This window comes from Vitis vinifera, chromosome 10 (assembly GCF_030704535.1).
Source record: "Vitis vinifera cultivar Pinot Noir 40024 chromosome 10, ASM3070453v1".
Taxonomy (NCBI): Eukaryota; Viridiplantae; Streptophyta; class Magnoliopsida; order Vitales; family Vitaceae; genus Vitis; species Vitis vinifera.
Window position 1 is genome coordinate 13,709,322 of NC_081814.1, and position 24,022 is coordinate 13,733,343.

Below are 24,022 nucleotides of genomic sequence, written 5' to 3' on the forward strand. Positions count from 1 at the left end.
AAAAATAATTAAAAAATTAAATAAGGTTGGGTGGGCAAGGAAGGTAAGAGAAATTCTCCTGCTCACTCTTGACACCCCCTCCCCCCAAATTTAAACTTGAAAGTGACCTATTTTATAATAGTGTTGTCACATATAGAGAAGGAACAATTATAAAGGCACAAACCACAATTTGAAAAGTTAGAGGACATGAATTGAGTTTATTATTGTAGAGGAATAAATAAACAAAACAAATAAATATTATAATTGTCTTAATTAATTATAATAATTAAAATAAATGATAATTATTATAGGATAATTATCTTTAAAAAATTTAATTATAATAATAATGTAGACCCCTCATTTTGGGTCTATAGGGAGACATCTTTTTGGTTGTTTTGGAGGTTTGTAGACTTTTGCTATATTTTTGCTCCCTTCAAGAGGGAAACGCATGGACAGGAGGTGAGCTGTGAGTGAGGTGGTGCTTTTCCTGCAAGAAAGGGGATTTTGTGTAAGGTGTTAGAAAGAGTTGGCTGCAGCAGTGACACGTAGGAGGGTGACAGAGGAAGATATTCTGGGGTTTTTGGAGAGGTGCAGAGGAGGCTTGGACGGCAAGAAAGTAGGCAAGGAGAGGGAGAGCAAGCAAAGGAGTGGGAGAGCCAGAGGAGGGGAAACTGAGCAAGCTTTGCTTGAGAAGCTTAGGTATGGCCACTATGGATTTCTTTGCTTTCCTTCTCTGTTATTGCTGATTTTGACTATTATTTCTTTACTTCTTGTTGTTGATCTTTTGGATTCTGTGATTTGGTTATAGTTGATTCCTGTCTCATTTCATTTGGTTCAGTTTGAGCATGATTTGTCTCTGCTGTAGCTTTAGCGTGGCATCTCTATATCCCTTAGATAGACCGATTCGACCCAATGTTATTAAAAAAACCTTAGAACATATAATGGCAAAGAATTTAAATAACACAAAGAAGTTAATTTGGGAAAAAAGGATAAATAATTTACAATCTGCTTACGAATGCTATGTAACTAATGCGTTTTACGAATTAGTTATTCACCTTTGCTTTCTATTTCTTTCATTTGTGCTCTGTTCTGTGCATCCCATTTATCATCGACTGTATCATTACTCCCCTGTGCCTGTCATTCTGTGATACAATGGAGAAATGGACAATGGACCAGTAGAGGTTTTGGTTTGATACCTGGTGTTGTTGGGCATTTTGACTCGTCTAATGGTTTCAGAGTACCTCATATTGGGTGGAATGCTTTACACACAGTGAAAGACTTCGAAATTTTGGATGATATTGGAAACCTTCATGTCTATTTTGTTCACTCGTACCATGCCTGGAGAGAACCGTGCTCGTCTTATGAAATTGGCAAAGTGTTTAGTGGAATCTACTTTGTTCCCAAAGTTTCCATGAAGCTTAAAGCATGCCCAGTTAATGTTCCCAAGGATATGCAACAGCTTCAACCCACAGCAGGCAGCATTTGTTTTGTAAAAACTGATAGACTCAAGAGGGGCTTGCAGAGTATGGGATCATCTGATTATCCAATGGGCGAAATTATAAGTGGAGAAAATTCCAGGGAGGTGGATGAAGTAGCAGCAAGACAGTGTGAGCATGCACTTTTGTAGAATACAATGGACAAAAAGTTAAATGCAGCTACTGTTCTGACAGAATTCAGTGATAAAAACAGATTTGTATAGTACCCAGACTGGAGGAAGAAAGTAGTTTTTGCCTTGTATGTTGGAATTTTTATAAAGAATATTATTTTTTTTCCTTTGAAGACATGTTATTTCTTAATAAATACAACTTATTTTAAAGAATGTATTTTGTATTTAAAAGACGAAACCTATTCCAAAGGATGTGTTTGATGTCTTAAGACACAACCCTTAAAAGGATGTGTCTAGTATTTTAAAGACACATCTCTTCTAATAAGTCACCTTCAAATCTATAAATAGCCCCCCATGGCACTCTTTCTCATTTCTTGTCATTCAAGTCCTCCCTAACTTCAAGTTTAGTCATTTATCTTTTTTACCAAATATTTGATATACAAAAGAGTACAAATAACTAAGTAATTTGTTGTTTCTTGTGATTTAAAGTGCTACTATTACAAGAAACTAATTATTGCATTTTAGAAGACAATTGTCAATAAACCGTAAACACTAGAGCGGGAGAAATTCGTATTAAGGACATAAAGTCAAACTTTAACCTTGATCAACCTTATTTGTGAGTTCCAATTTTTTACTTACTTTTTTTATTTGTATATTTATTATATACACTTGTTATTGATTTTGATAACATTGTAAACATTGCCCGGAAAAGTCTTTTGACATTGGTGGGCTGAGCTATTACTGTTGAGCGAGCAGAAAATTTTAAGAGAGTAGTATTGTAAGGCTGACAATAATTATATTCTATTTTGGGGAACTCATTACTCATTACGGGCAATCATTGAATCCCCCCTTGGGGACAAGCAATGCGAGGCACCTTCATGATCAGCAAAGCTAGAAACTTTCGGGAAATCCAAACCAGTCATAGATAACCAGGAAAGTGGACACCAGAATGGGAGATAAGGCAAAACATGCAAGTGAACCCCCATCAAATGGAGGGCTTCAATTTTCTGATAATCCTAGGGGTGGCATTCTGGTTCATGCTCCAGGGTCTTGGAAAACTTTCATGATCATCAGTTTCATGCAGAGTTTCCTAGCTATGTCTTCCCAAGCCAGACCTCTTTTGTACTTCCCAAGGGTATCTTGGCAACATGGAAGAAAGAATTTCTGATTAGGCAAGTTGAGGATGCTCTACTGTATGACTTCTACTTTGTGAAAGCAGATAGGCGGCCTCAGCAAATAAAGGTGTTGAAACAATGGGTGGTAGAGAAGAGCATCCTGTTTTTCAGAGTATAAGCAGTTCTCCTGAATTGTTTGTGGTGATGGAGATTCCATTTAGCGCATGTCACATGTCTCCGTGTTCCAGAGAGAAACCACCCATGTAAGGAGCCACTCCAACTCAAGTACATTGATGAAGAAGATGATAGAGAGAGCAATGTGAACTCAGGATTGTATTTTAGCATCTTCTGAAATCTGAACTACTAAGCGAGCAAGGAGCAAAATGCCTTATTCCAGTTGGTCTTGGCGATGACGATCCGTGCATAAAGATGATTTGCTGCTTGGAGAGAATTAGTGTGGCCTGAGTTAAATCTATTACTCCGAGATGAAGATGATATAAGTCCTGTGTCCATTCTTTGAATAACTGTTATCTTTGAATATAGAAGTCAATTTTACAGTTCAGCAAGAGTTGCATACACTGGAGCCTGATCATTCCTGCATACGTCTAGAGTTTGACACATCAAGCACTGGTATAACATATGAAGCTGTAGATCATGTGGGTGTTTATGCGGAGAATTGTGATGAAACTGTTGAGGAATCAGGAAAGTTGTTGGGTCAACCCAGTAAAGTGAATCTAGTAGAGTTGGGTCCTAGACGAGAACTCTGATGACTGATCTTCTTCGCAGTACATCCAAGTTCAAAAACTTCACAAGATCATGGCAAATACATATGGTTGAATGGAGTCTGACATTACAGAAGTTTCAGCACTAGAACTTGAAATGTGTGAACGAAGACATTCACAATGGAAATGTCGATCAAAAGGGATCCTTGGCTTTCCTCAATTATCTGGCACAGCTGATGTTTAAATCCACAAAGAAGTGCACGTCTCCTAATTTCAGTTTAATTGGTGTTTAAATGACATCGGGTGCTCTAGTCATGGATTCCTTCCTCGGTAATTTGCAAGAGGCTATCTTTACCATGGACCTAAAAAAAATTCACACAGATGGAGACGTTGTTTTGCTCAACAATGGTGAGGTTTCCCTTCTTACTTGTACCCAGGACTCTTAGCAGGAGAATTGTTCAATGTCATGGGTTCTGCTTTCTCCAATCAGACAGTCCCTCCTGTTGCACCAAGGATTTCTCCCCACTGTTGTGCTACACTGCTACCTCATCTCATCCACAGGTGGGCCCACCTGGGACTGTCACCCATGCAGTTTCTGGACTAAGTCCTTTGCCAGCCCCATTCAACTTACTGCCACAACCTTACCTATTACTGGAACCCAATATTTAGATGCTAGGAATTTGGTCAAGGTGCAGGTATTAAGAGCAAAAACTGTGAATGGGAGGTTGGAGAGAACAAAAAATGTTTCACTTGTGAAATCTGATCCGGTGCATGCAAAAGTAAAAGGGGGTTCATTGGTGAATGGTTCAGATATTCAGCAATCCATGCCCTCAACTGCTTCACACGCAAGAACATCCAGATCGGGAGAAAATCAAACACAAGTGGGTGAATCCACAAATAGAACATTGGATGAAAGCACGACGAATATTCCTTAGAGAGCATCATCTGAATCTGAGTCGAGAATTACCGCAAAGCGATCACTGCTACTCAGATGCTTGGATCTATAATCAAGTCTCTTTGTCCAGTCCGTGTTAAAGCTACTGATATAGCCAATGCAGTTCTCGGTGGGTCTGACTGTGATGCTGAGTGGAGTGAGTGCATCAAGAGCCTCCAGAGATGGTCCAAATACAGGCAAATGATGGAACTACACTGTATGGAGCTTTGTATAAACTCGATCAAACAAGGTTCGGACCTCCACCATGCAAAACCTTGATCGCTGACTATGGTGGTCCAAGCGCGCAGCTTGTTTGTGATTTTTGGGATGAATACAGTTGACATGAGAGTCCAAAATTTACGTAGCTGAGACACCCTAGTATGGAGGTTAGATAACAGAAGGTTACACTTCTGCATGGCTGCATGGCCAAATTCTTAGAGATTCTTCAAGACAACAAAGCTCCAGAACAGGCTGCATTTTCAGTCTCTCAAAAGAATGCATGGTCACTGCAGTGTGTGCTCTTGTTTCTCGCAGTGAGGGTTATCCACTAACGGTGATCCTTCTGTTCTTCTCCGAGCTTTCCATGAACTGATGGTCTTCTTCATGGAGAGCAGAAGTAGTAGAAAGTTCTGGAAGTAAAAATCAAATTGTATAAGGCTAAGGCTTTATCATCCAAGCTGTTGATAAACTGGTCTGAAGATTCGTGCAAAAGGATTGGAGCAAGTGCTTTAGTGGTTGCAAGAGATAAAAGGGCATTATGGCTACTCTCAATATGAGGCTCAAAAGTTCCCAAAGCTGGAGTATTGCTACTTTCCTCTTGTTGGAAGCATTATGCCATGCTGCTGCACTTGGAGGATAAAAACTTTTCTCAGCATTACAGACTTGTTGGATGACGGATAGCAGACTTGTGGAGCTCACACTCTTCCCTGAAGCTGCAATCAACAACACCTTGGCATCCCTAGGACCCACTATTGCATGGTTTGCATGGCCACCTTTGGTGTGCCATTTTCAAGCTCACGTGTCCCTTTGCCAATTGTGCGGATTCTTGGTTTATAACTGTACCTTCTTACATACGTTAAAACTGATTATACACCCTATATTCAATTTTTTTTTCTCCATAAATATTTCTTTTAAAATTCCTGATTTTAATAAACTGTACCTTCTTACATGCATTCTTTTATTTTTCTTGATTTTTTTATTTTCTCGATTTTTAATAAACATGAATAAATTCTGTTATTCTAGAATAATGGAAATTTCCCCAAATTCCTATGCTCCTTAATTCTCCATAAATATCAAGAAAATGAAATTTATAAAATTAATTTATATAAAAATAAATTGGTATTGGTGGAGCCCAACATATCTTATTTTTTGATTGAATGTCAAATGATTTTGCTTCGTTCCATGACATGCATAAGATATTTTACGCTTGCTGTTTTGCACTAACATAATTTCTTATGAAGCACTCAGTTAGCTGCTCAGGTACGCCTTCTATCCTCATATATTTGATTATACATCTATCCATATCTTGATCATTGTACACTATGGTTATTGTTCGGTATCCATAGATTAACTAATCAATTGTTATAGTTAGCTTAACTGATTAGTAAAGACTTAATTTTAGGGTTTAGAGGGGTATTACGACTTATCATCATATTTTCTTAATAGGTAACCTAATCTCCGGACTCAAATTCTGTTTTTCAGAGACGACTTTTCCTTTTAAGGAATCAAACTTAGGGTCTTTAAAAATAAAACAAAAATAAGTGGTAAGTCCAAATTTTAAAAAAAAAATCAAATTTTCACAATAAAAAGCGAGAGTTTCGTTATTAAGTGGCAACATGTGAAAAATGCGGGACCGATAATCAATAAGATAATTGCAATGAGAAGATTTGAGGATCAAAGACAATTTAGAGAGTTCTTGAAGTAATTTCTTGAATACTTAAAGAAAAAATTAGGTACTAAATTATTATAATGGTCTGTCTTAGAGGGCATATTAAAAATTATTTCCTCAGGGAACATTTGGGTGTACAATTGTCATTATGTTGTAATTATGAACTTGGCTAACAACAATTCATTAACTTAGGTCCAAATTGGGAACCTAAATCCAGTCTTTTAAATCATGCAACGCATGTTACTACAATTATGATTCCTTACCCCAACCTATAATATATTCTTATTAATAGTTTATATTGATTTTATGGTATTTTAATTTAATAAATTTCAAAAATTTCAATTATTATTATTATTATTATTATTATTATTTATTTTTAGATTTGGTTAGAATCTAAACAAAAGTATGAGAAAAAGGAAAAGAAAATGTGAAATCATCTTAGGCTTTATTAGGTAACTATTTTTAAAGAAAAACAAATTTCTAATTTAGAAAATAAGTTTATTTTTTAGAATTTGCTCTGAAAACAAGTTCTTTTAAGAATAATTATGCATGGAGAGGAGGCAAAAGGATTATTACAAAAGGTAGACAACTCTACATGCGAGGGGAGTTAAGTCTGCTATGGAATGAGGACTAAGGCACCGTGATTGGCGGCACTTGTCACTGCACGACGCTAGCTCTTTTGCCCCCCCTTTGGAAAACTGCACCGTAGCTCCCCCTTCATGACTGGTTTAACTCACTTCTCCAAAAGAGGCTGATGGTGTTCTTTTCATTTTAGGGACCACATGCAACACCGGGGTTCTTCATTCTTCCTACATTTCTCCAATTCCATCGTGACACATGCAAATGCTGTTGAATTGTTTTGAGTATGTCCAATGAGAGACAGTTGCATCAGCTGTGGTCATAGTCCATGCATTCGATGATGTGTAGGAAGTGTCAAACTTTGTGTTTGGTCAATGGTCATGCAGAAAATGGCTCTCTGGAATTGTTAATTGTATGGGAGTTAGAAAAGTCTTGCTTCTTTGTTGCCCACCAATTACTCTCCTTGTTGCCCACCAATCCCTCTCTTTTCCTTAACCCTTGCTGTTATAAACCTCATCCTCTCCTTCACAACTACCTTTCCATTTTGCTTTCTCAAGAAAAGATGCTTCTTTTTACACCTTATGTTTTAGTGCTTTTTTGGGTGCATTGCTTCACACCCATGGTGTTGTCCTTCAATTTAGTTGATGAGTTTGCCCTTATTGCTTTGAAAGCCCATATCACATATGATTCTCAAGGCATGTTGGCAACAAATTGGTCTACAAAAAGCTCCCATTGCAGTTGGTATGGTATTTCTTGCAATGCTCCTCAACAAAGAGTTTCTGCAATCAATCTCTCTAACATGGGTCTTGAAGGAACTATTGCGCCACAAGTCGGCAACCTTTCATTTCTTGTTTCGCTTGATCTTAGTAATAACTACTTCGATGGCTCTCTTCCTAAGGATATTGGTAAGATTCTCATAAATTTTGTCTACTTTATGAGTCAATACTCATGTTTTTTGTTTCAATATTTAACATCAATAAAGACAATTCATTTTTGGTTCCTAAAAATTTAAGAGAAAATGCAAAGGTTAAAAATAAATAAAGAGGAAAAGTAAAAGAAAATAAAAAATAATTTTAAAGCCAATAAATTATTTTTATATCTTGTTTTAAACTCATTTTACTTATTTTAATTTTTTATATAAAGATTAAATAATTTTAAAATACAGAAGTTTTAACTGATTTTAATTAGAAATGATTTTCTTCTCCAATCTTGGGGCATGTTTGGGATTATGATGATTTTTATCTTTCAAAGGTGTTGAAAGGAAAACAATTAAGGTGTGATAAAAGATAATTGAGGAATTGATAAATTGTAGTTTTAAAAATAATAATTAAATATTTGGTAACTAGATTGTTAAATTATTGTGATTATGTATAATATCTAAAGGACTGATAAAATTTTAATTTGTTCTCTTTATTTTGATATAAAATTTATTTTAATTAAATAAATTATTATACAATTTAAAAATTAGTTCATATTTTTTTCATTTCTTAAAAATTATTATTTTCTTTCTATTTTGAATGAATTCAAGTAAACATAATCATAGTGGTTGTAATAATTTTTATTTTAAATTTTAGAATGGGTATTACCAAACACAAATCAGAACATTTTTCATTTGATAGATAATTTTAATTCTAGAAAATTTTGATCCAAAAAAATTAAATTATTGAAAACAAAACTTAATTTAAGGAAGTATATTGTACATTAAAATGTAATCAAATATGTAATACATATCAAATAATTTCACATATATAAAACTTAATTTAATTTAATTTAATTTAATATATTTAAAGCTATAATATAATATTTATTTATGACAAAGTAGATATTTTTGTTGTTAATATTCCTAATAAAAAATAAAAATAAAACATCAATTAGTTAATTATATTCTACACTCAACATTTGTGTTAAGTGTATAGTCAATTTCATAAATTATTTGATAATATATTATAGAGTAAGAAACATTATTGTACACAATTCAAACCATCATATAGGTTAGAAATTGTAGACAATCAAACCAAAATGTGCAACCTAAATGCTTGGCAGCCATCAATATGTGATTCATGATTAGTTTTCCTCCATATTAATGTGACTTAAGACAAGTTTTCCTCAATATTAGTGTCTCTTTTAAATATTATCAAGATGTTTGATTCCAAAAAAATATTAAGAAAAAAATGTTAAAGCATTTTTTTTATATTTGATTTTACTATGAAAAATAAAAAATAAATAAAATATAATTAAAATCAATTAAAACTTATTTATTTTTAAATTATTTAATCTTTATATAGAAAAGTTAAAATAAGTGAAATGTGTTTGAAATAGCATGTAAACAATCTATTGACTTTAAATCTATTTTCTATTTTTCTTTACTTTTTTTTTTTCATTTCTCCTCTCTATTTTCTTTCCCTCATATTTTCTTAAAATCAAGTAAAACCTTTAACTATGTTTAGTTCCCAAAAAATATGAGGGAAAGAAAATAAAGATGAAACTTAGAAGAAAAAATGGAAAAAAAAAAGATTTAAAGTTAATAAATTGATTTTATATGTTTATTCAAATTCATTTACTTATTTTAATTCTTCTATATAAAGATTTAATAATTTAAAAATGTATAAAATTTTAATTAATTTTAATTATATTTCATTTTTGTTCTTATTTTCTTTAGTAAAATCTATCATGAGAAAATAATTTTCTTTAGTAAAATCTATCATAAGAAAACAGTTCTCTTTTAATATATTTTTTTTCTTTCTTTTATTCTCCTCCAGAACCACATATGTTCACGCCAATAATAATTTAAATAATTTTTTTTTAAAATTTTATGTTAGGTAAGTGCAAGGAGCTTCAACAGTTGAATTTATTCAATAATAAACTAGTTGGAAGTATTCCAGAAGCCATTTGTAATTTATCAAAACTTGAAGAGCTATATCTTGGCAATAATCAGTTGATTGGTGAAATTCCAAAGAAGATGAGTAATCTTCTTAATCTGAAGGTATTGTCATTCCCAATGAACAACTTAACAGGTTCCATACCAACCACCATTTTCAACATGTCTTCTTTGCTCAACATTAGTCTCTCCTATAATAGCCTCTCTGGGAGTCTTCCCATGGATATATGCTACGCCAATCTAAAGCTCAAGGAGCTTAATCTTTCATCAAATCATTTGAGTGGAAAGGTCCCCACCGGTTTAGGCCAATGTATAAAGCTTCAAGGAATTTCCTTATCATGTAATGATTTCACGGGAAGCATACCAAGTGGAATTGGTAATTTGGTAGAGCTTCAGAGCTTATCTCTCCAGAATAACAGCTTGACAGGTACACTTTTTCTTTCCTCTCTTTTTCTTCTTTTTATGCACTCACTTTCCCTCAAGCTTTCAAAGATATAAACAAAGCATTAGTATTTTTCCAATGCACTCATTTTAATTGTGTTGCAGGAGAAATACCTCAATCACTATTCAACATCTCTTCGTTAAGGTTTTTGAATTTGGAAATAAATAACCTAGAAGGTGAAATCTCTAGTTTTTCTCATTGTCGAGAGCTTCGAGTGCTAAAATTATCAATCAATCAGTTCACTGGAGGCATTCCAAAAGCCCTAGGGAGTTTGTCTGATCTTGAAGAATTATATCTTGGTTATAACAAATTGACAGGTGGAATTCCTAGAGAGATTGGGAATCTTTCAAATTTAAATATTTTGCACTTAGCGTCTAGTGGAATCAATGGCCCTATTCCTGCCGAAATTTTCAATATCTCTTCATTGCACAGGATTGATTTCACTAATAATAGCCTATCGGGGGGTCTTCCAATGGATATTTGTAAACATCTTCCTAATCTCCAAGGGCTCTATCTTTCTCAGAATCATCTCAGTGGTCAACTTCCTACAACTCTATTTTTATGTGGAGAGCTCCTGTTACTGTCATTATCAATCAATAAATTCACGGGAAGCATACCAAGAGACATTGGCAACTTATCAAAGCTTGAAAAGATCTATCTAAGCACCAATAGCCTCATAGGTTCCATTCCAACTTCATTTGGTAATTTGAAGGCCTTAAAATTCCTTCAGTTGGGGTCCAACAATCTTACAGGGACGATACCAGAAGATATTTTTAACATCTCTAAACTACAGACCCTTGCGTTGGCGCAAAATCACCTTTCAGGCGGTCTTCCATCAAGTATTGGCACTTGGCTTCCAGATCTTGAAGGGCTTTTTATAGGAGGCAATGAATTCAGTGGAACAATTCCAGTGTCTATTTCAAATATGTCAAAACTTATCCGGCTACACATATCGGACAACTATTTCACTGGTAATGTGCCAAAAGATCTCAGTAACCTAAGGAAGCTTGAAGTTCTCAACCTTGCAGGCAATCAATTGACTGATGAACACTTAACCTCTGAGGTTGGTTTTCTTACTTCTTTGACAAATTGCAAATTTTTGAGAACATTGTGGATAGATTATAATCCTTTAAAAGGCACTCTTCCAAATTCACTAGGGAATCTTTCCGTTGCTCTTGAAAGTTTTACAGCATCAGCCTGCCATTTCAGAGGAACCATTCCCACAGGAATTGGTAATTTGACCAATTTGATATGGCTGGACCTGGGAGCTAATGACTTAACAGGGTCGATTCCAACTACATTGGGACATCTACAAAAGCTCCAACGATTGTACATTGCTGGAAATAGAATACAAGGATCCATTCCAAATGATCTTTGCCATTTGAAGAACTTGGGATACTTGCATTTGAGTTCTAACAAATTGTCTGGATCAATCCCAAGTTGTTTTGGAGATCTTCCTGCGCTACGAGAACTCTCTCTTGACTCCAATGTGTTAGCTTTCAACATTCCTATGTCCTTTTGGAGCCTTAGAGATTTGATGGTTCTTAGCTTGTCTTCAAATTTCTTGACTGGTAATCTACCTCCCGAAGTTGGAAACATGAAGTCCATTACAACATTGGACCTGTCAAAGAACCTTATTTCAGGTTACATTCCAAGAAGGATGGGAGAACTACAAAATTTGGTTAATCTTTGCTTGTCCCAAAACAAACTACAAGGCTCAATACCTGTAGAATTTGGTGATTTGCTAAGCTTGGAATCCATGGATCTATCTCAGAACAATTTATTTGGAACCATTCCCAAGTCATTGGAGGCCCTTATTTATCTCAAGCATCTAAATGTTTCTTTCAATAAACTACAAGGAGAAATTCCGAATGGAGGACCTTTCGTAAATTTCACTGCTGAATCGTTCATCTTCAATGAAGCCTTATGTGGAGCACCTCATTTTCAAGTCATAGCATGTGATAAAAACAACCGCACTCAATCATGGAAGACAAAGTCATTCATCTTGAAATATATTCTACTACCAGTCGGATCAGCAGTAACTTTAGTGGCTTTCATTGTTCTGTGGATACGTAGACGAGATAACACGGAAATACCAGCTCCAATTGATTCATGGCTTCCTGGAGCACATGAAAAAATTTCACAGCAGCAACTTCTTTATGCAACAAATGGCTTTGGTGAAGACAATTTGATTGGGAAAGGAAGCCTAGGCATGGTATACAAAGGGGTATTATCTAATGGCTTAACTGTTGCTATAAAGGTTTTCAATTTAGAATTCCAAGGAGCCTTGAGGAGTTTCGATTCAGAATGTGAAGTGATGCAAGGGATCTGCCACCGAAATCTTATCAGGATAATTACCTGTTGCTCAAACCTTGATTTCAAAGCATTGGTGCTCGAATATATGCCTAAAGGAAGTCTTGATAAGTGGTTGTATTCTCATAACTATTTTTTGGATCTCTTCCAAAGATTAAATATTATGATAGATGTAGCATCGGCATTGGAGTATCTTCATCATGATTGTTCGAGCCTTGTGGTGCATTGCGACTTGAAGCCCAGTAATGTTTTGTTAGATAACAACATGGTTGCTCATGTGGCTGATTTTGGGATTGCAAGACTCTTAACTGAAACAGAGTCTATGCAGCAAACAAAGACCTTGGGCACAATAGGTTATATGGCACCAGGTAAAGTTCCTCACTACTTATATGCCTATTTACTACAAAAAAACAAAAAATTAGTATCTACCTTATTTTATTATATTTTTTTGTTGAATTTATGACCAAAACTAACATCACACGCAAGCAGAGTATGGCTCAGATGGGATAGTATCCACAAAGGGCGATGTTTATAGCTATGGGATCTTGCTTATGGAAGTATTTGCAAGGAAGAAGCCTATGGATGAAATGTTCACTGGGGATGTAACCTTGAAGACTTGGGTGGAGTCATTATCCAGTTCAGTGATAGAGGTTGTTGATGCCAATCTATTGAGAAGAGATGATGAAGACCTTGCCACAAAGCTGAGCTATTTATCCTCACTTATGGCTTTAGCTTTGGCATGTACAGCTGATTCACCTGAGGAGAGGATCAACATGAAAGATGTGGTAGTTGAACTCAAGAAGATCAAAATCAAACTGTTGATGTAAGGATTACTTCAAAAGATGGGATGGAATTTAAGAACATCAAAGTGTTTCACAATACTTCATGTCAATAGTTCAAAGGAAGTCGGAAGTCGGAGCTGGTTAAGAGTACACAAAACAACACCCTTGGCACTATTAGGTATATGTATGTCATGGATATATATGTTTAATTTTCTTTGGTATTTTCCATAAGACAACCAATTATGAGAAAATAATTTTCCATACTGTTTTTTTTTCTTTCCTTAATACTTCCCGAGACCCAAACATAAACTAAAGGAATCATGGTAATAGATTATCTCAACATAACTACCAGTTGATCAAATGACCATGAAAATCAAGGTATCATTCTTAAGTATATCTTCAATAGAAACATAGTTTCCAAATATATGCAGTTTTAATGAGCTATATGTGTTAAAGCTTGTTGTGTCCTCAAGTAATTTAGCATCTGGATTTCTTTTTCTTGCCTTGATAGTCTATAGTACAATTTTAGTTGACATACATTTAATTTGTAAGTGGGATTAATTTTCTCTAAATATAAAATGAAAACATAATTGTTTGTTAACTTGAGTAAATTCTTCACAATTTCATTAAATTTTTAGAAACAATTGAGACATTTGAAAAAAGAAAAATAAAACTAAAATCCAACCATTCAAACAAATTCATATTCAAAATAGTCCTCTAAGTTGTTAATGATTCTACTACTTGAAAAACGTACTACCCAAATAAAAATATGAATAGTAATTACAAATTATGTACAAACCTAGACTAAACTTGTAGATAGAATTGTATGCTATGGAGATGAATTTGGAGCAAGAAAACTGATTATGAAAAATGATTTTTATCATTACTCAAATTTCAGATGAGCAAATCAAATCCTTGAAAATATGGTTGCAATCATATTTTTAATCCTTCCATAATTTAAAAAATGGATGAAAAAAAGGAAAATAAGATACAATCAACAAAAAATTTCTTTTGTAAAATTTTACATTTTATTATATCGAGAGTTGGATTTTAGGCATATATTGAAAAATATTAAAAAATATTTAAAAAAAATTATTGATTTTCATAGGTATATCGATAGTTGAGGTGTGGACCCGCATTTTTCACGTGCGTTCCCACTCGATCAACGAGACTCGCTTTTTTATTTGGGAAAAATTAATTTTTAGAAAGAAAATTTGAAGTCACCACTTATTTTATTTTTATTTTAAAGGGAAAATAAAACAAGAAATAAAACCCTAAAAAATGACTCCATAATTTTTGGAAAAACGTGTCTTTGAAAAACCCAAGTCTAGGTCCGGGGATCAGGTTACTTATTGGGAAGGTACCTCTAGGAGGTAGCACCCCTCTAAGCCCTAAAGAGGTCTTTACTGACTAAATTGGGGGAAATGTGACAATTAATTGATTAATTGGGGATACCTAGATAGACTAAGGTGATTGCAAAAAATAACATGCCAAATAGGATCAAATTACAATAAAGGAGAGTTAGGGTGCATACCTGGACTGCTTCTCAAACGCTATCATAAAACATAAAAGTTAGTATAGAGATACATCACACAACATGTGTATTTGTCAAAGATAATCAAACAAGCATCAAATATATATCAAGGCAATCAAACAGAATAGCAAGCATGGACATAGTACGCAATGACAATCATGTACACGGGGTTTAGAAAGTGGGTATTAGGAAACGTACCTGGATAGCATATATAACTCATAGCGTGCTTCTGCAGGACAGGGGGGTTAGATAATAAATAGTAAAATAAGAAACCCTAAGATGCTTAACTAATTGGCATAGCAAAAATGATCAAAGAATACAAAATCATCAATTATTACACACATCTTATGTACAATTCCAAAAAAAAATAGATATGATTGTAACAACCAACAAATGTGGTAGCAAAAATAAGTTTTGAAAATATTTTTATTTTTATTTTTTTTATGTAGGGGTTTCACCAATTCCCCAATTGATATACACAAATCTAACTTGGAATTATCCCATTTATGTGGGACCATAAGCTTGGATTCGTGTCTGGTTTTAAACCAAAATCTTCATTAAAAAAACCGAGAAAGATGCAAACCAATCAAAAAATGGTTGCATATTATTTTAAGAAAATGGGGTTTTTTTATTCTAAGGACTCTAAATGATTTTTTTTTAAAAAAAAGAATTTCTTAAAGGGGTCTTCGGAGAAAAAGGTTTTGATTTTAAAATAAAAGGAATTAATTTTTAAAATGATAAAACATAGAAAACAAAATACCAATCAAAACAAAAGAAAGCGAAAATCACAAAATAAAGATTTAGAAAATCATGTCAATTAAAGTGGTGAGGGTAAGACCAACCTTCATGAGTTTCCAGTGGCCTTCAAAAAATAAGAATTTAACTAACAATCACTAAGGCATCAAATTTATGACTTCCTAATCAAACAAACTAACAAAATATTACCCAAGACTAACATTTAGATTTCAAGAAACGCATGAATTAAAATAAAAATAACCAATCAAATATTAAAGCCAACAAACTTAGCATATGGAGATAATAATATGGAATCAATTAAGGTAAATTAGCATTTTAACAAAATATGATGAATCAAAGACCAAAGTTCAACAATCTTGAAGGTATGAAAACAATGACATGCAATTAACTGGATTGATTATCTAAAATTCCTAAAGCTCATACTAAATGTCAATAGATCAAAGCCAAAATTACCATACTTAAAACATGAAAATAATTACACGTGATTGACTTAATTAATTAAACAAAATTATAATCAACTGCAAAATTGGATATAAACGGATTAAATTCAAAGTTAATGAAATCAAAAACACACAAACACATTCAATACTAAAAATAATTAATACTAGATTAAATTAAGAATATCATCATCATCTAATAAGATTGGCTAAACTATCAAATTGAAATCACAAATATATTTAAACTAAAGCAAATAAATAAATTAACAAAATAAAATTAAACTAAGGTCGAAATTTAAAATATGGAATTTGTCTAAGAGGGTTAATCAAACAATTGAATTAAAATCATGAACGCATTTGGATTATAAAATAAATTAAAATCAAACTAAATTGAAATTAAATTCTACTTAATAAAATTATTGGAATATTAAAAACTCAAACTTTATTTGATACAATCATTTAAACTAAAGAATTAAGATCCACAAATGCCTTTAAGTTAAAAACGAATTAAAATTAAAGTAATTGGAATTAAAAACACAAACTTTATTTAGCGTGATTATTTAAACTAAAAAACGAATTAAAATCAAACTAATTAGGATCACTAACACATTCAAATTAAATCATAAACTAAAACTTAGTTAATCCGAAATTAAAAAAAATAAACCTTATCTCACAACTTATTTAAACTAGGGAATTGAAATCCTTAACACATTCAAATTAAATTATAAACTAAAACTAAATTAATCAGAAAAAAATAAACTTTATCTCTTAAATTTTTTAAACTAAGGAATTAAAATCACAAACATATTTAAACTAATAGCTAAATTAAAATTTAAACTAATTTGGGATTTTAAAAATATGAACTTTATCTATCAGGAATACTTAAACTAATGAATTAACATCTCAAACACATCTAAACATATAGGATAGATTAAAATTGAATTAAATTGAAATTGAAATTAAAAATAAGAACTTTTCTAATATGAACAATTAAACTAACAAATTAAAATCACAAACATATGTGATAGATTAAAATTGAACTAAATTGAAATTAAAAATAAGAACTTTTCTAATATGAACAATTAAACTAATGAATTAAAACGACAAACACTAAACATAAAAGGTATATTAACAGTTAACTAAATCAAAATTAAAAATAAGGACTTTTATAATAGAAACAATTAAATTAAAGAAAACTACAAACACATCTAAACATAAAAGATAAATTAAAACTAAATCGAATTGGAATATAAAAAAAAAAGGGAACTTTATCTAATGGGATAAATTAAACTAAAGAATTAAAACCATGAACATATCCAAACTAAAAAAAGAAAAAAAATTAAAACTCAATCGAAATTAAAACAAGAAATTTATTATATAGGATTAATTAAATCAAAGAACTAAAATCATTAAAACACTCAAGACTAAAAAGATGAATCAAAACGAAATCCAAATAAATTTGAAAGTGTACACTTACCTATAAACCGTTATTTGTGGAGATTTTGTGGGCTGCTCCTCTCTTTTTTATGGTTATGTGTCGGCTCCTCAAAGTTCTTCGCGCGTCCTCTCAAAAGAATTGCTCTCGTGTCCTCTTTGCCTAAAGTCCCTTGCTCTCCTCCAAAGTTCCGCGTGAAAATTCTTTCCGCCTATTCCCCTCCGAAAAAAAGTTCCTCCATGCTTGGATTCTCCCATTTATTTATAAGGCAGCCCACTCCTTATGGAATATCTTATTTCCATTTTTTCCTACGTGCACGTGGATATGAGAAGCCCATTATGTGTGGCTCACTTGGAGATTTCCCCAAGAATGTAGTCGTATCTTGTTTGGTAAGTGATCAGATCCCCTTTAATCTTCTTTCCATATGCTCCCGGATGTGCCTCAGCCATGATCTACCCACTTTCTATATGCAACCCTGATTCCTTCCAAGTTTCCCTAGTTGGTCGTGATCTCCTCTCCTTGATGGCTCCAAGTCTCATGCAAAGTAAAAATAAAGTTGAAATAAGAAATCATGTAATTGGAAATAGAATAAAATAAAATAGAAAATCAAATCACATAGCCACAAAAATCCAAAATGCCAATTCATGGAATTAAAGAATAAATGAGTAAGTGAGTAAATAAACAAATAAATTGATAAGGGTATAAAAATAAATATCAGATGTATGCAATTAGAAAAAATCAAGAAATTAAAGTAATGCAACGGATTATAATAATTTAAATGTCAAACTCAAACCCTCAAAAATAAAAAATAAAAATTCATTTCATGCAATAAATAGTCAAGCCAATACTCATCCTATCTCGGAAAAAGAAGTAACCAAAATCAAGAACACACCCAAGTGGGCTATGCCAAAAGAAGTGTCCAAGTGACCTATTCTGAAAGATTGTCTAAGTAACCTAGGGTGAATGTGTGCAAACTAGAAGGTGCCAAGTGCATCTATATGGGCCTAAGGTGATGCCTAATGGGCCTAAGTCTAAATTAGGGCTGCCAAGAGTCACAACGGGGTTAGATAAATCCCTCAACCAAAGTCTCCGAGGTGGCTCAAAAAAGGTAAGTAGTGTGAGTAGCTATGGGCCACCAAGGAACTACTGTAAAGTATCGAACAAGTATCTAATAGGACATGTGCTAGGAGGACAAAATTGGGGGTCTACATGAGGTCATTAGTAGCTTTAACGTACAAGTGAGACCTTAAGATGGTTATATATTCTGTATGGGTTGAGTTACTATTGATTAAGATAAGTGACAATAGGTATTTTAAAGACATACACCATGATATCTCATAGGTTTGAGATAATGTGTCCCCTTAGGTTATCCTAAGGATTTGTGATCATGAAATCTATGGTCATAATAATTCCTTTGGTGGAATTTGACATAAGCTCTTATGAGCTAGAATGTCTCAATTGATTACATAATAAGAGGATTTAAGACTCAAGGATAGTAGAGTGATCTTAAGAGGATGATGACTATACCTCACTAGATTACAAACACTAGTTCATGAAGAGCTTACATACAATGCTTACTAAGTTGGATTTAATCAATTTTTTCTTTATCTAATATCATAGGGTACAAGAATATTCTAGTTAACTCTCTAAAATGCTGAGTTAACTTCAAAATTGGATTCTAAGGGAGCTAGTTTCCCTTATGGTCCTAGTGGTCCTTATTTGAGCTCACACTCCTTGGTAACATATTATTTTCAGTGATTTATGAGTTTTTATTCATATGTGTTTGGTAAATATGCAAGGTTGCACAAGAGTTTATGAATGATTTTTTTTTTTTTGGATTGGGCTACTTAAAATTAATTGGAGATTAATAGGACTAACTAACTAATTAAGACCAAGTGGATTAGATTAAGTGATCCAAGCTTAAGATGGGCTTAATTCACCTATAAGAAAGTTTATATAAACCCCTCAGGCATTTAGGGTTGGATACTCTTAGCCATTGTCTTCTAAAGAGAGAGCCTCAACCGTCATCCTTGCTGAGAGTTAACTCCATCATTTAGCTTGAATAATTCATGGGTTTGTATGCATTTATTTCATCTTTTATAATCAGCGTAGTGTTAGGAGAAGGTACTTGAGGAGTAATTTCTAGAAGAATATTTTGTGTTTTTCTTTTCAAGATTTGTCAAAGATGGGATTGATATGCCTTCCAGACCTAGATAAAGTTTACTACAATAAAGTTACGGTAATAAAGAGCCAATGACACACAACATGCATCAACCATGAATAACTTTGTAGACATATTTTAGTTATTGTCTTACGAGTTGAAATTACTTCAATAGAAAAATACAAGTTCAAAGGGAGAAAAAGTTTTACTAATTGAGCTAGGAAACAAGATTAGTTTAGTTTTTCTAATTAACAAGCTTGACAAAAAGAAAAGTCCATAGCAGAATTAAAATTAATATAAAGGTGTTTTAATAAATGAGATAAAACTGTAATACAAGGGTGACAAAGTCTTCTATGTCACAAATAAAACATTTTGCTTTTATTGTTATTTTGACACGAACTAGTGGAAGAAGTGTAGGTAGAACTAACAAGAAATTGACTTGAATCAAGAAAACATGAGGACGATTTGCATCTTATTGATGACAAATATTGTAGTGCTAATGTCTTGCTACAGACCATCTTTAAGTCTCTCATGAAGTAAGATACTCGTATTCTTGTCCTTGACAAGACAAAAATAAGGATGAAACTCAACAATCACATTATTATCTTTGGTCAATTATGATATACTCAATAGGTTTTTGGTAGTGTGAGGAATGTGTAAAATGTTGTTGAGATGAAGAGGTTTAGATTGTGCATTTAAGTCAATAACCTATATGAGACATAAATAAGTTTTGACCATTACCTATTATTAATTTGCCTTTGCCTTTGTAGCCGTTCTTGAGAGACAAGACATTGAGATATGAAGTAACATGAATTGTAGGACCACTGCCCATGTACCAAGAAGGATCATTCACAGTTTTTGGACTAACGAAGTATGCTTGAGAATTTTTATTTGGGTTGTTAGCCTAACGAGTTGTACAATTGTTGTTCTGACTAATGTTTGTACCAGTGATGTTAAGATAAAATTTGTGATAACATTTGATTGCTATGTGACCTAGTTTGCTTGGTGGTAACATTTTTAATCTTGAAATTCATGCTTTTGTGTGTTTTGGTTGTAATTTCTTTGGAAATTACCTTTGTTTTAACTGATGTTGTAGGTGTAGTCTTCCTTTGTTGCATAATTTGCAGAAATTGTCATATCGATGGAAATAACAGTATTTAACTACTCTAAACACAGTTCTTGGCTCTAGAGGAGGAATTTCACTTCTTATAAGGAGGTGTTGTTACTCCTTAAGTCGATCTTCACTACTACAGAATCATATTCTAATCCAAGACCTTCAAGAACGTAGAAAGTCAAATTATCATCTAAAATAATTTTTCTAAAAACTGAGAAAGTATCAAATATGTTTTACGTCTTAAGAAAATAGTCATTGATGTTAAGGAAACCTTTTCTTGCAAGATTGCAACATATAATAGAGTTGCATGGTTCTTACTTTGGATTTTGAGATGAAAAGCATTTCTAGGGTAGACCAAATATTAGTAGAGTTGATGCAACAAACAACATGTCTAACATTGATTCAAAGATTGATGACAGTAACCAACTCATGAGAAATTGATAAAGACACAATCCAATTTGCATTTATTCAAGGTTTGGAATGGCCTGAATTGAATCTTCAATCTTAACTTCGATGGATCATAGTAGACAAATTTTGGTTCTAATGAGAAAACCATCAAGTTTGTGGGCTCTTACTACTGGAAGAATTTGAGATCTCTAAAAGCCATAGTTGTTCCTATCAAGCTTGATTGAAATAGGATTTAGTTTAGAAGAGAAAGGAATTGTAGTTGATACCACTGCAATATCGTACTAGTTTCAATGGTTGATTGAGGATTCACAAAATGAGAAGTTTTAATGGATGAGATTGAAGTAGGGACAGGATTGCATTGATCGATTGCCATTTATGTTAGTCAAGAAAGCACTGATACCAAGTTATGATATGGAAATAGAATATAAAATTTAAAGGAAATAACTATGAAAGACTCTCATATTGTAAATGACAACTTTGAACTTTATTTCATATATAATACTAATTTAGATAGATAACAATCTTTAATAAAAAAAAAACTAAACACTATAATAAACTTAGTTTCTAACTGCAAACTAATTATACTTAACACGTATGCATAGTTGGATTTGACTTCTTTCAAAATCCTGACATTTGCGGATTAAAAAATTAAGGAATTGATATTCAAATACATCTTTCTTTTTCCAAATATGTTTTATGTTTCAAAAGAATTTAATATAAATTGATAACAATTGATTGTTGAAAAAATGGAGTAAAAAGGGTGTTTGCTTTACTCAATCAAAGATATGACATGATCAATATTTATAATTGAATTCCAGCAATTTTGAGAAATCTTACAATTTTAATCTTTTATTTTTTATATGTGAGAATTAAAATCTCAAATTGGAAAAAAAAAAAAAAAAAAAAAAAAAAAAAACAACAACAACAACAGTAATGAACCAGTACAATGTTATAAAAGAAAAAAGAAAAAAAGAATGAAGATTAGCTTTTGAGATAATATTTATAGTTGATTTGTCAAGGAAACAACTTTTCCTAAAAATAAAATCACAAAGGCAATGCCAACTACGGTTATATTTTTATAAACAAAAAGTTTCCATCTCATCAAATTAACATATATAGTAATCAAAAAATTTGAACTCAAATTAATTTTTAAATCAAATATTTGAGATAACTTAGATTTCTTGTTAATACTTCAACTTAGGAATTTGAAAATATGAGAAATAATTCTTTCATAAAGTATATTAAAGAATTTAGGATTGGTGATACTAAAAATATGGAATAAATTAATATAATTTGATTAAGAAAAAAAATCACTTATTCAAACAGGCTCATACTTGAAGTGAAACTCCAAACTATTTTGACAGAATCCATCTCAATTATGTGACAACTCTGCTTCCAACCTAATTAGAGTATTGGAGATTAATATTATCGAGTAAAGCCAACTTTATATATGGGCTTCATCCTCAAATTAAAAGTGCTCAAGTTGAAAGAATGTTGGGAAAATTATGAGTTTTTGTCTAGAAAGCACATGCGATGCATGTGAAGGTGTGTATGTAGATAGGTGATGTTGATATATAAGATTAATGGAAGGGGATAAAGAACGTCTAGAAAGGTAATTAGTGAATGAATTATAATTTATTTGGTTTGAATTATTTATAAATAATTTTACATTGATTAAAATAATATATAAAATGATGTAACATACCTATAATTTAATTAATCCATAAATAATAATTATATATATATATATATGTAATATATTATTGTATATGATTATAGTGATAGATAATATATGTAATATATTATTGTAATGTAAGATGATGTTTTAGATTGCTTTAAATTCTTTATATTTTTTATAATTAAGTAATTAAGTTAGGTATGAAATCCATCTTAAAGGTCATATATTTGTTTTTAAAAATTTGAATTTGTTGTTCATCATTATTTGAAATATATTATTTAAATCGATATTTATTATTATGATTTTAAGACATTTTACTTGTAGAAAAATAGATAGAATATAAAATTTCAATGAACATATTTGTGTCATAATCTATATGTTTTATAATCAACCATTGTTGTGATGTATCATTTGAAACAATTAACTTAGTTGTCTTCTTGTAAAACTTTGGAGGAATCATTATTATAATGATCATTAACTACTTGTTTGTTTTTGCAATAGTTTGGGTCATATTCCTTTCCTTTTTTTCTCCTTCATAAAAGTAACACATATTTGAAAAGATATTAAATAAAATAGAAAAACAACGTTTTAAAAAATATGTGCAAAACATTTTTATCTAAGTTAAGGGTATATTACCTTATATTGTTTATTGAATATATATATTGTTCATTTTTCTCTTAATGTTTAAAAAACTGCATAATTTGCATTGAAGAAATAAGTTTTATTATTTTAAAATTTAACTTAGAAAATGGTAATATTGATGAAACTTAACATTCATTTATAATGATACTAACATATACTTACCTCACTAATATAAAATTCTTCTCTTTCATATTTTTTTTTTCTTGAAATGAATTGGTGGGAAGATAGATTTTGTTTATAAAATTTCAATTTAATTATTTGGAAATAAGCTATAGAATATATAGGATATTCGTGTTAATAAAGTCGACATCCCATCGTCTTTTTGATGAGTTTTACCTATAAAGATTAATTTGTGTAATATTATCGATAAAGAGATACGTACCATAGTCAATTCAAACTTGAGCTGTTGATAAACTGGTCTAAAGAAGCGTGCAAAAGGATTGGAGCAAATGCTTAAGTGGTTGCAAGAGATAAAAGAGCATTATGGCTGCTCTCAATATGACGCTCAAAAGTTCTCAAAGCTGGAGTGTTGCTACTTTCCTCTTGTTGGAAGCATTATGCCATGCAGCTGCATTCGGAGGATAAAAACTTTTCTCAGCAATACAAAGACTTGTTGGAC

The 24,022-nt window shown here is 32.1% G+C and overlaps 1 protein-coding gene and 1 long non-coding RNA gene across 2 annotated transcripts; both read left to right on the forward strand.

The window, feature by feature from the left end:
- The first annotated feature begins 425 nt into the window (after positions 1-425).
- On the forward strand, positions 426-1,798 carry LOC109123266 (uncharacterized). The gene is made up of 2 exons (XR_002030989.2): positions 426-678; positions 1,216-1,798. It is a non-coding gene; the product is annotated as an uncharacterized LOC109123266 (long non-coding RNA).
- Positions 1,799-7,442: 5,644 nt separating this feature from the next.
- On the forward strand, positions 7,443-13,400 carry LOC132254557 (probable LRR receptor-like serine/threonine-protein kinase At3g47570). Its single transcript, XM_059740440.1, has 3 exons — positions 7,443-7,728; positions 9,838-10,128; positions 10,248-13,400. Exons 1-3 carry the CDS (start codon positions 7,443-7,445, stop codon positions 12,917-12,919), a joined length of 3,249 nt encoding a protein of 1,082 aa, XP_059596423.1. The 3' UTR covers positions 12,920-13,400.
- Positions 13,401-24,022: the final 10,622 nt, after the last annotated feature.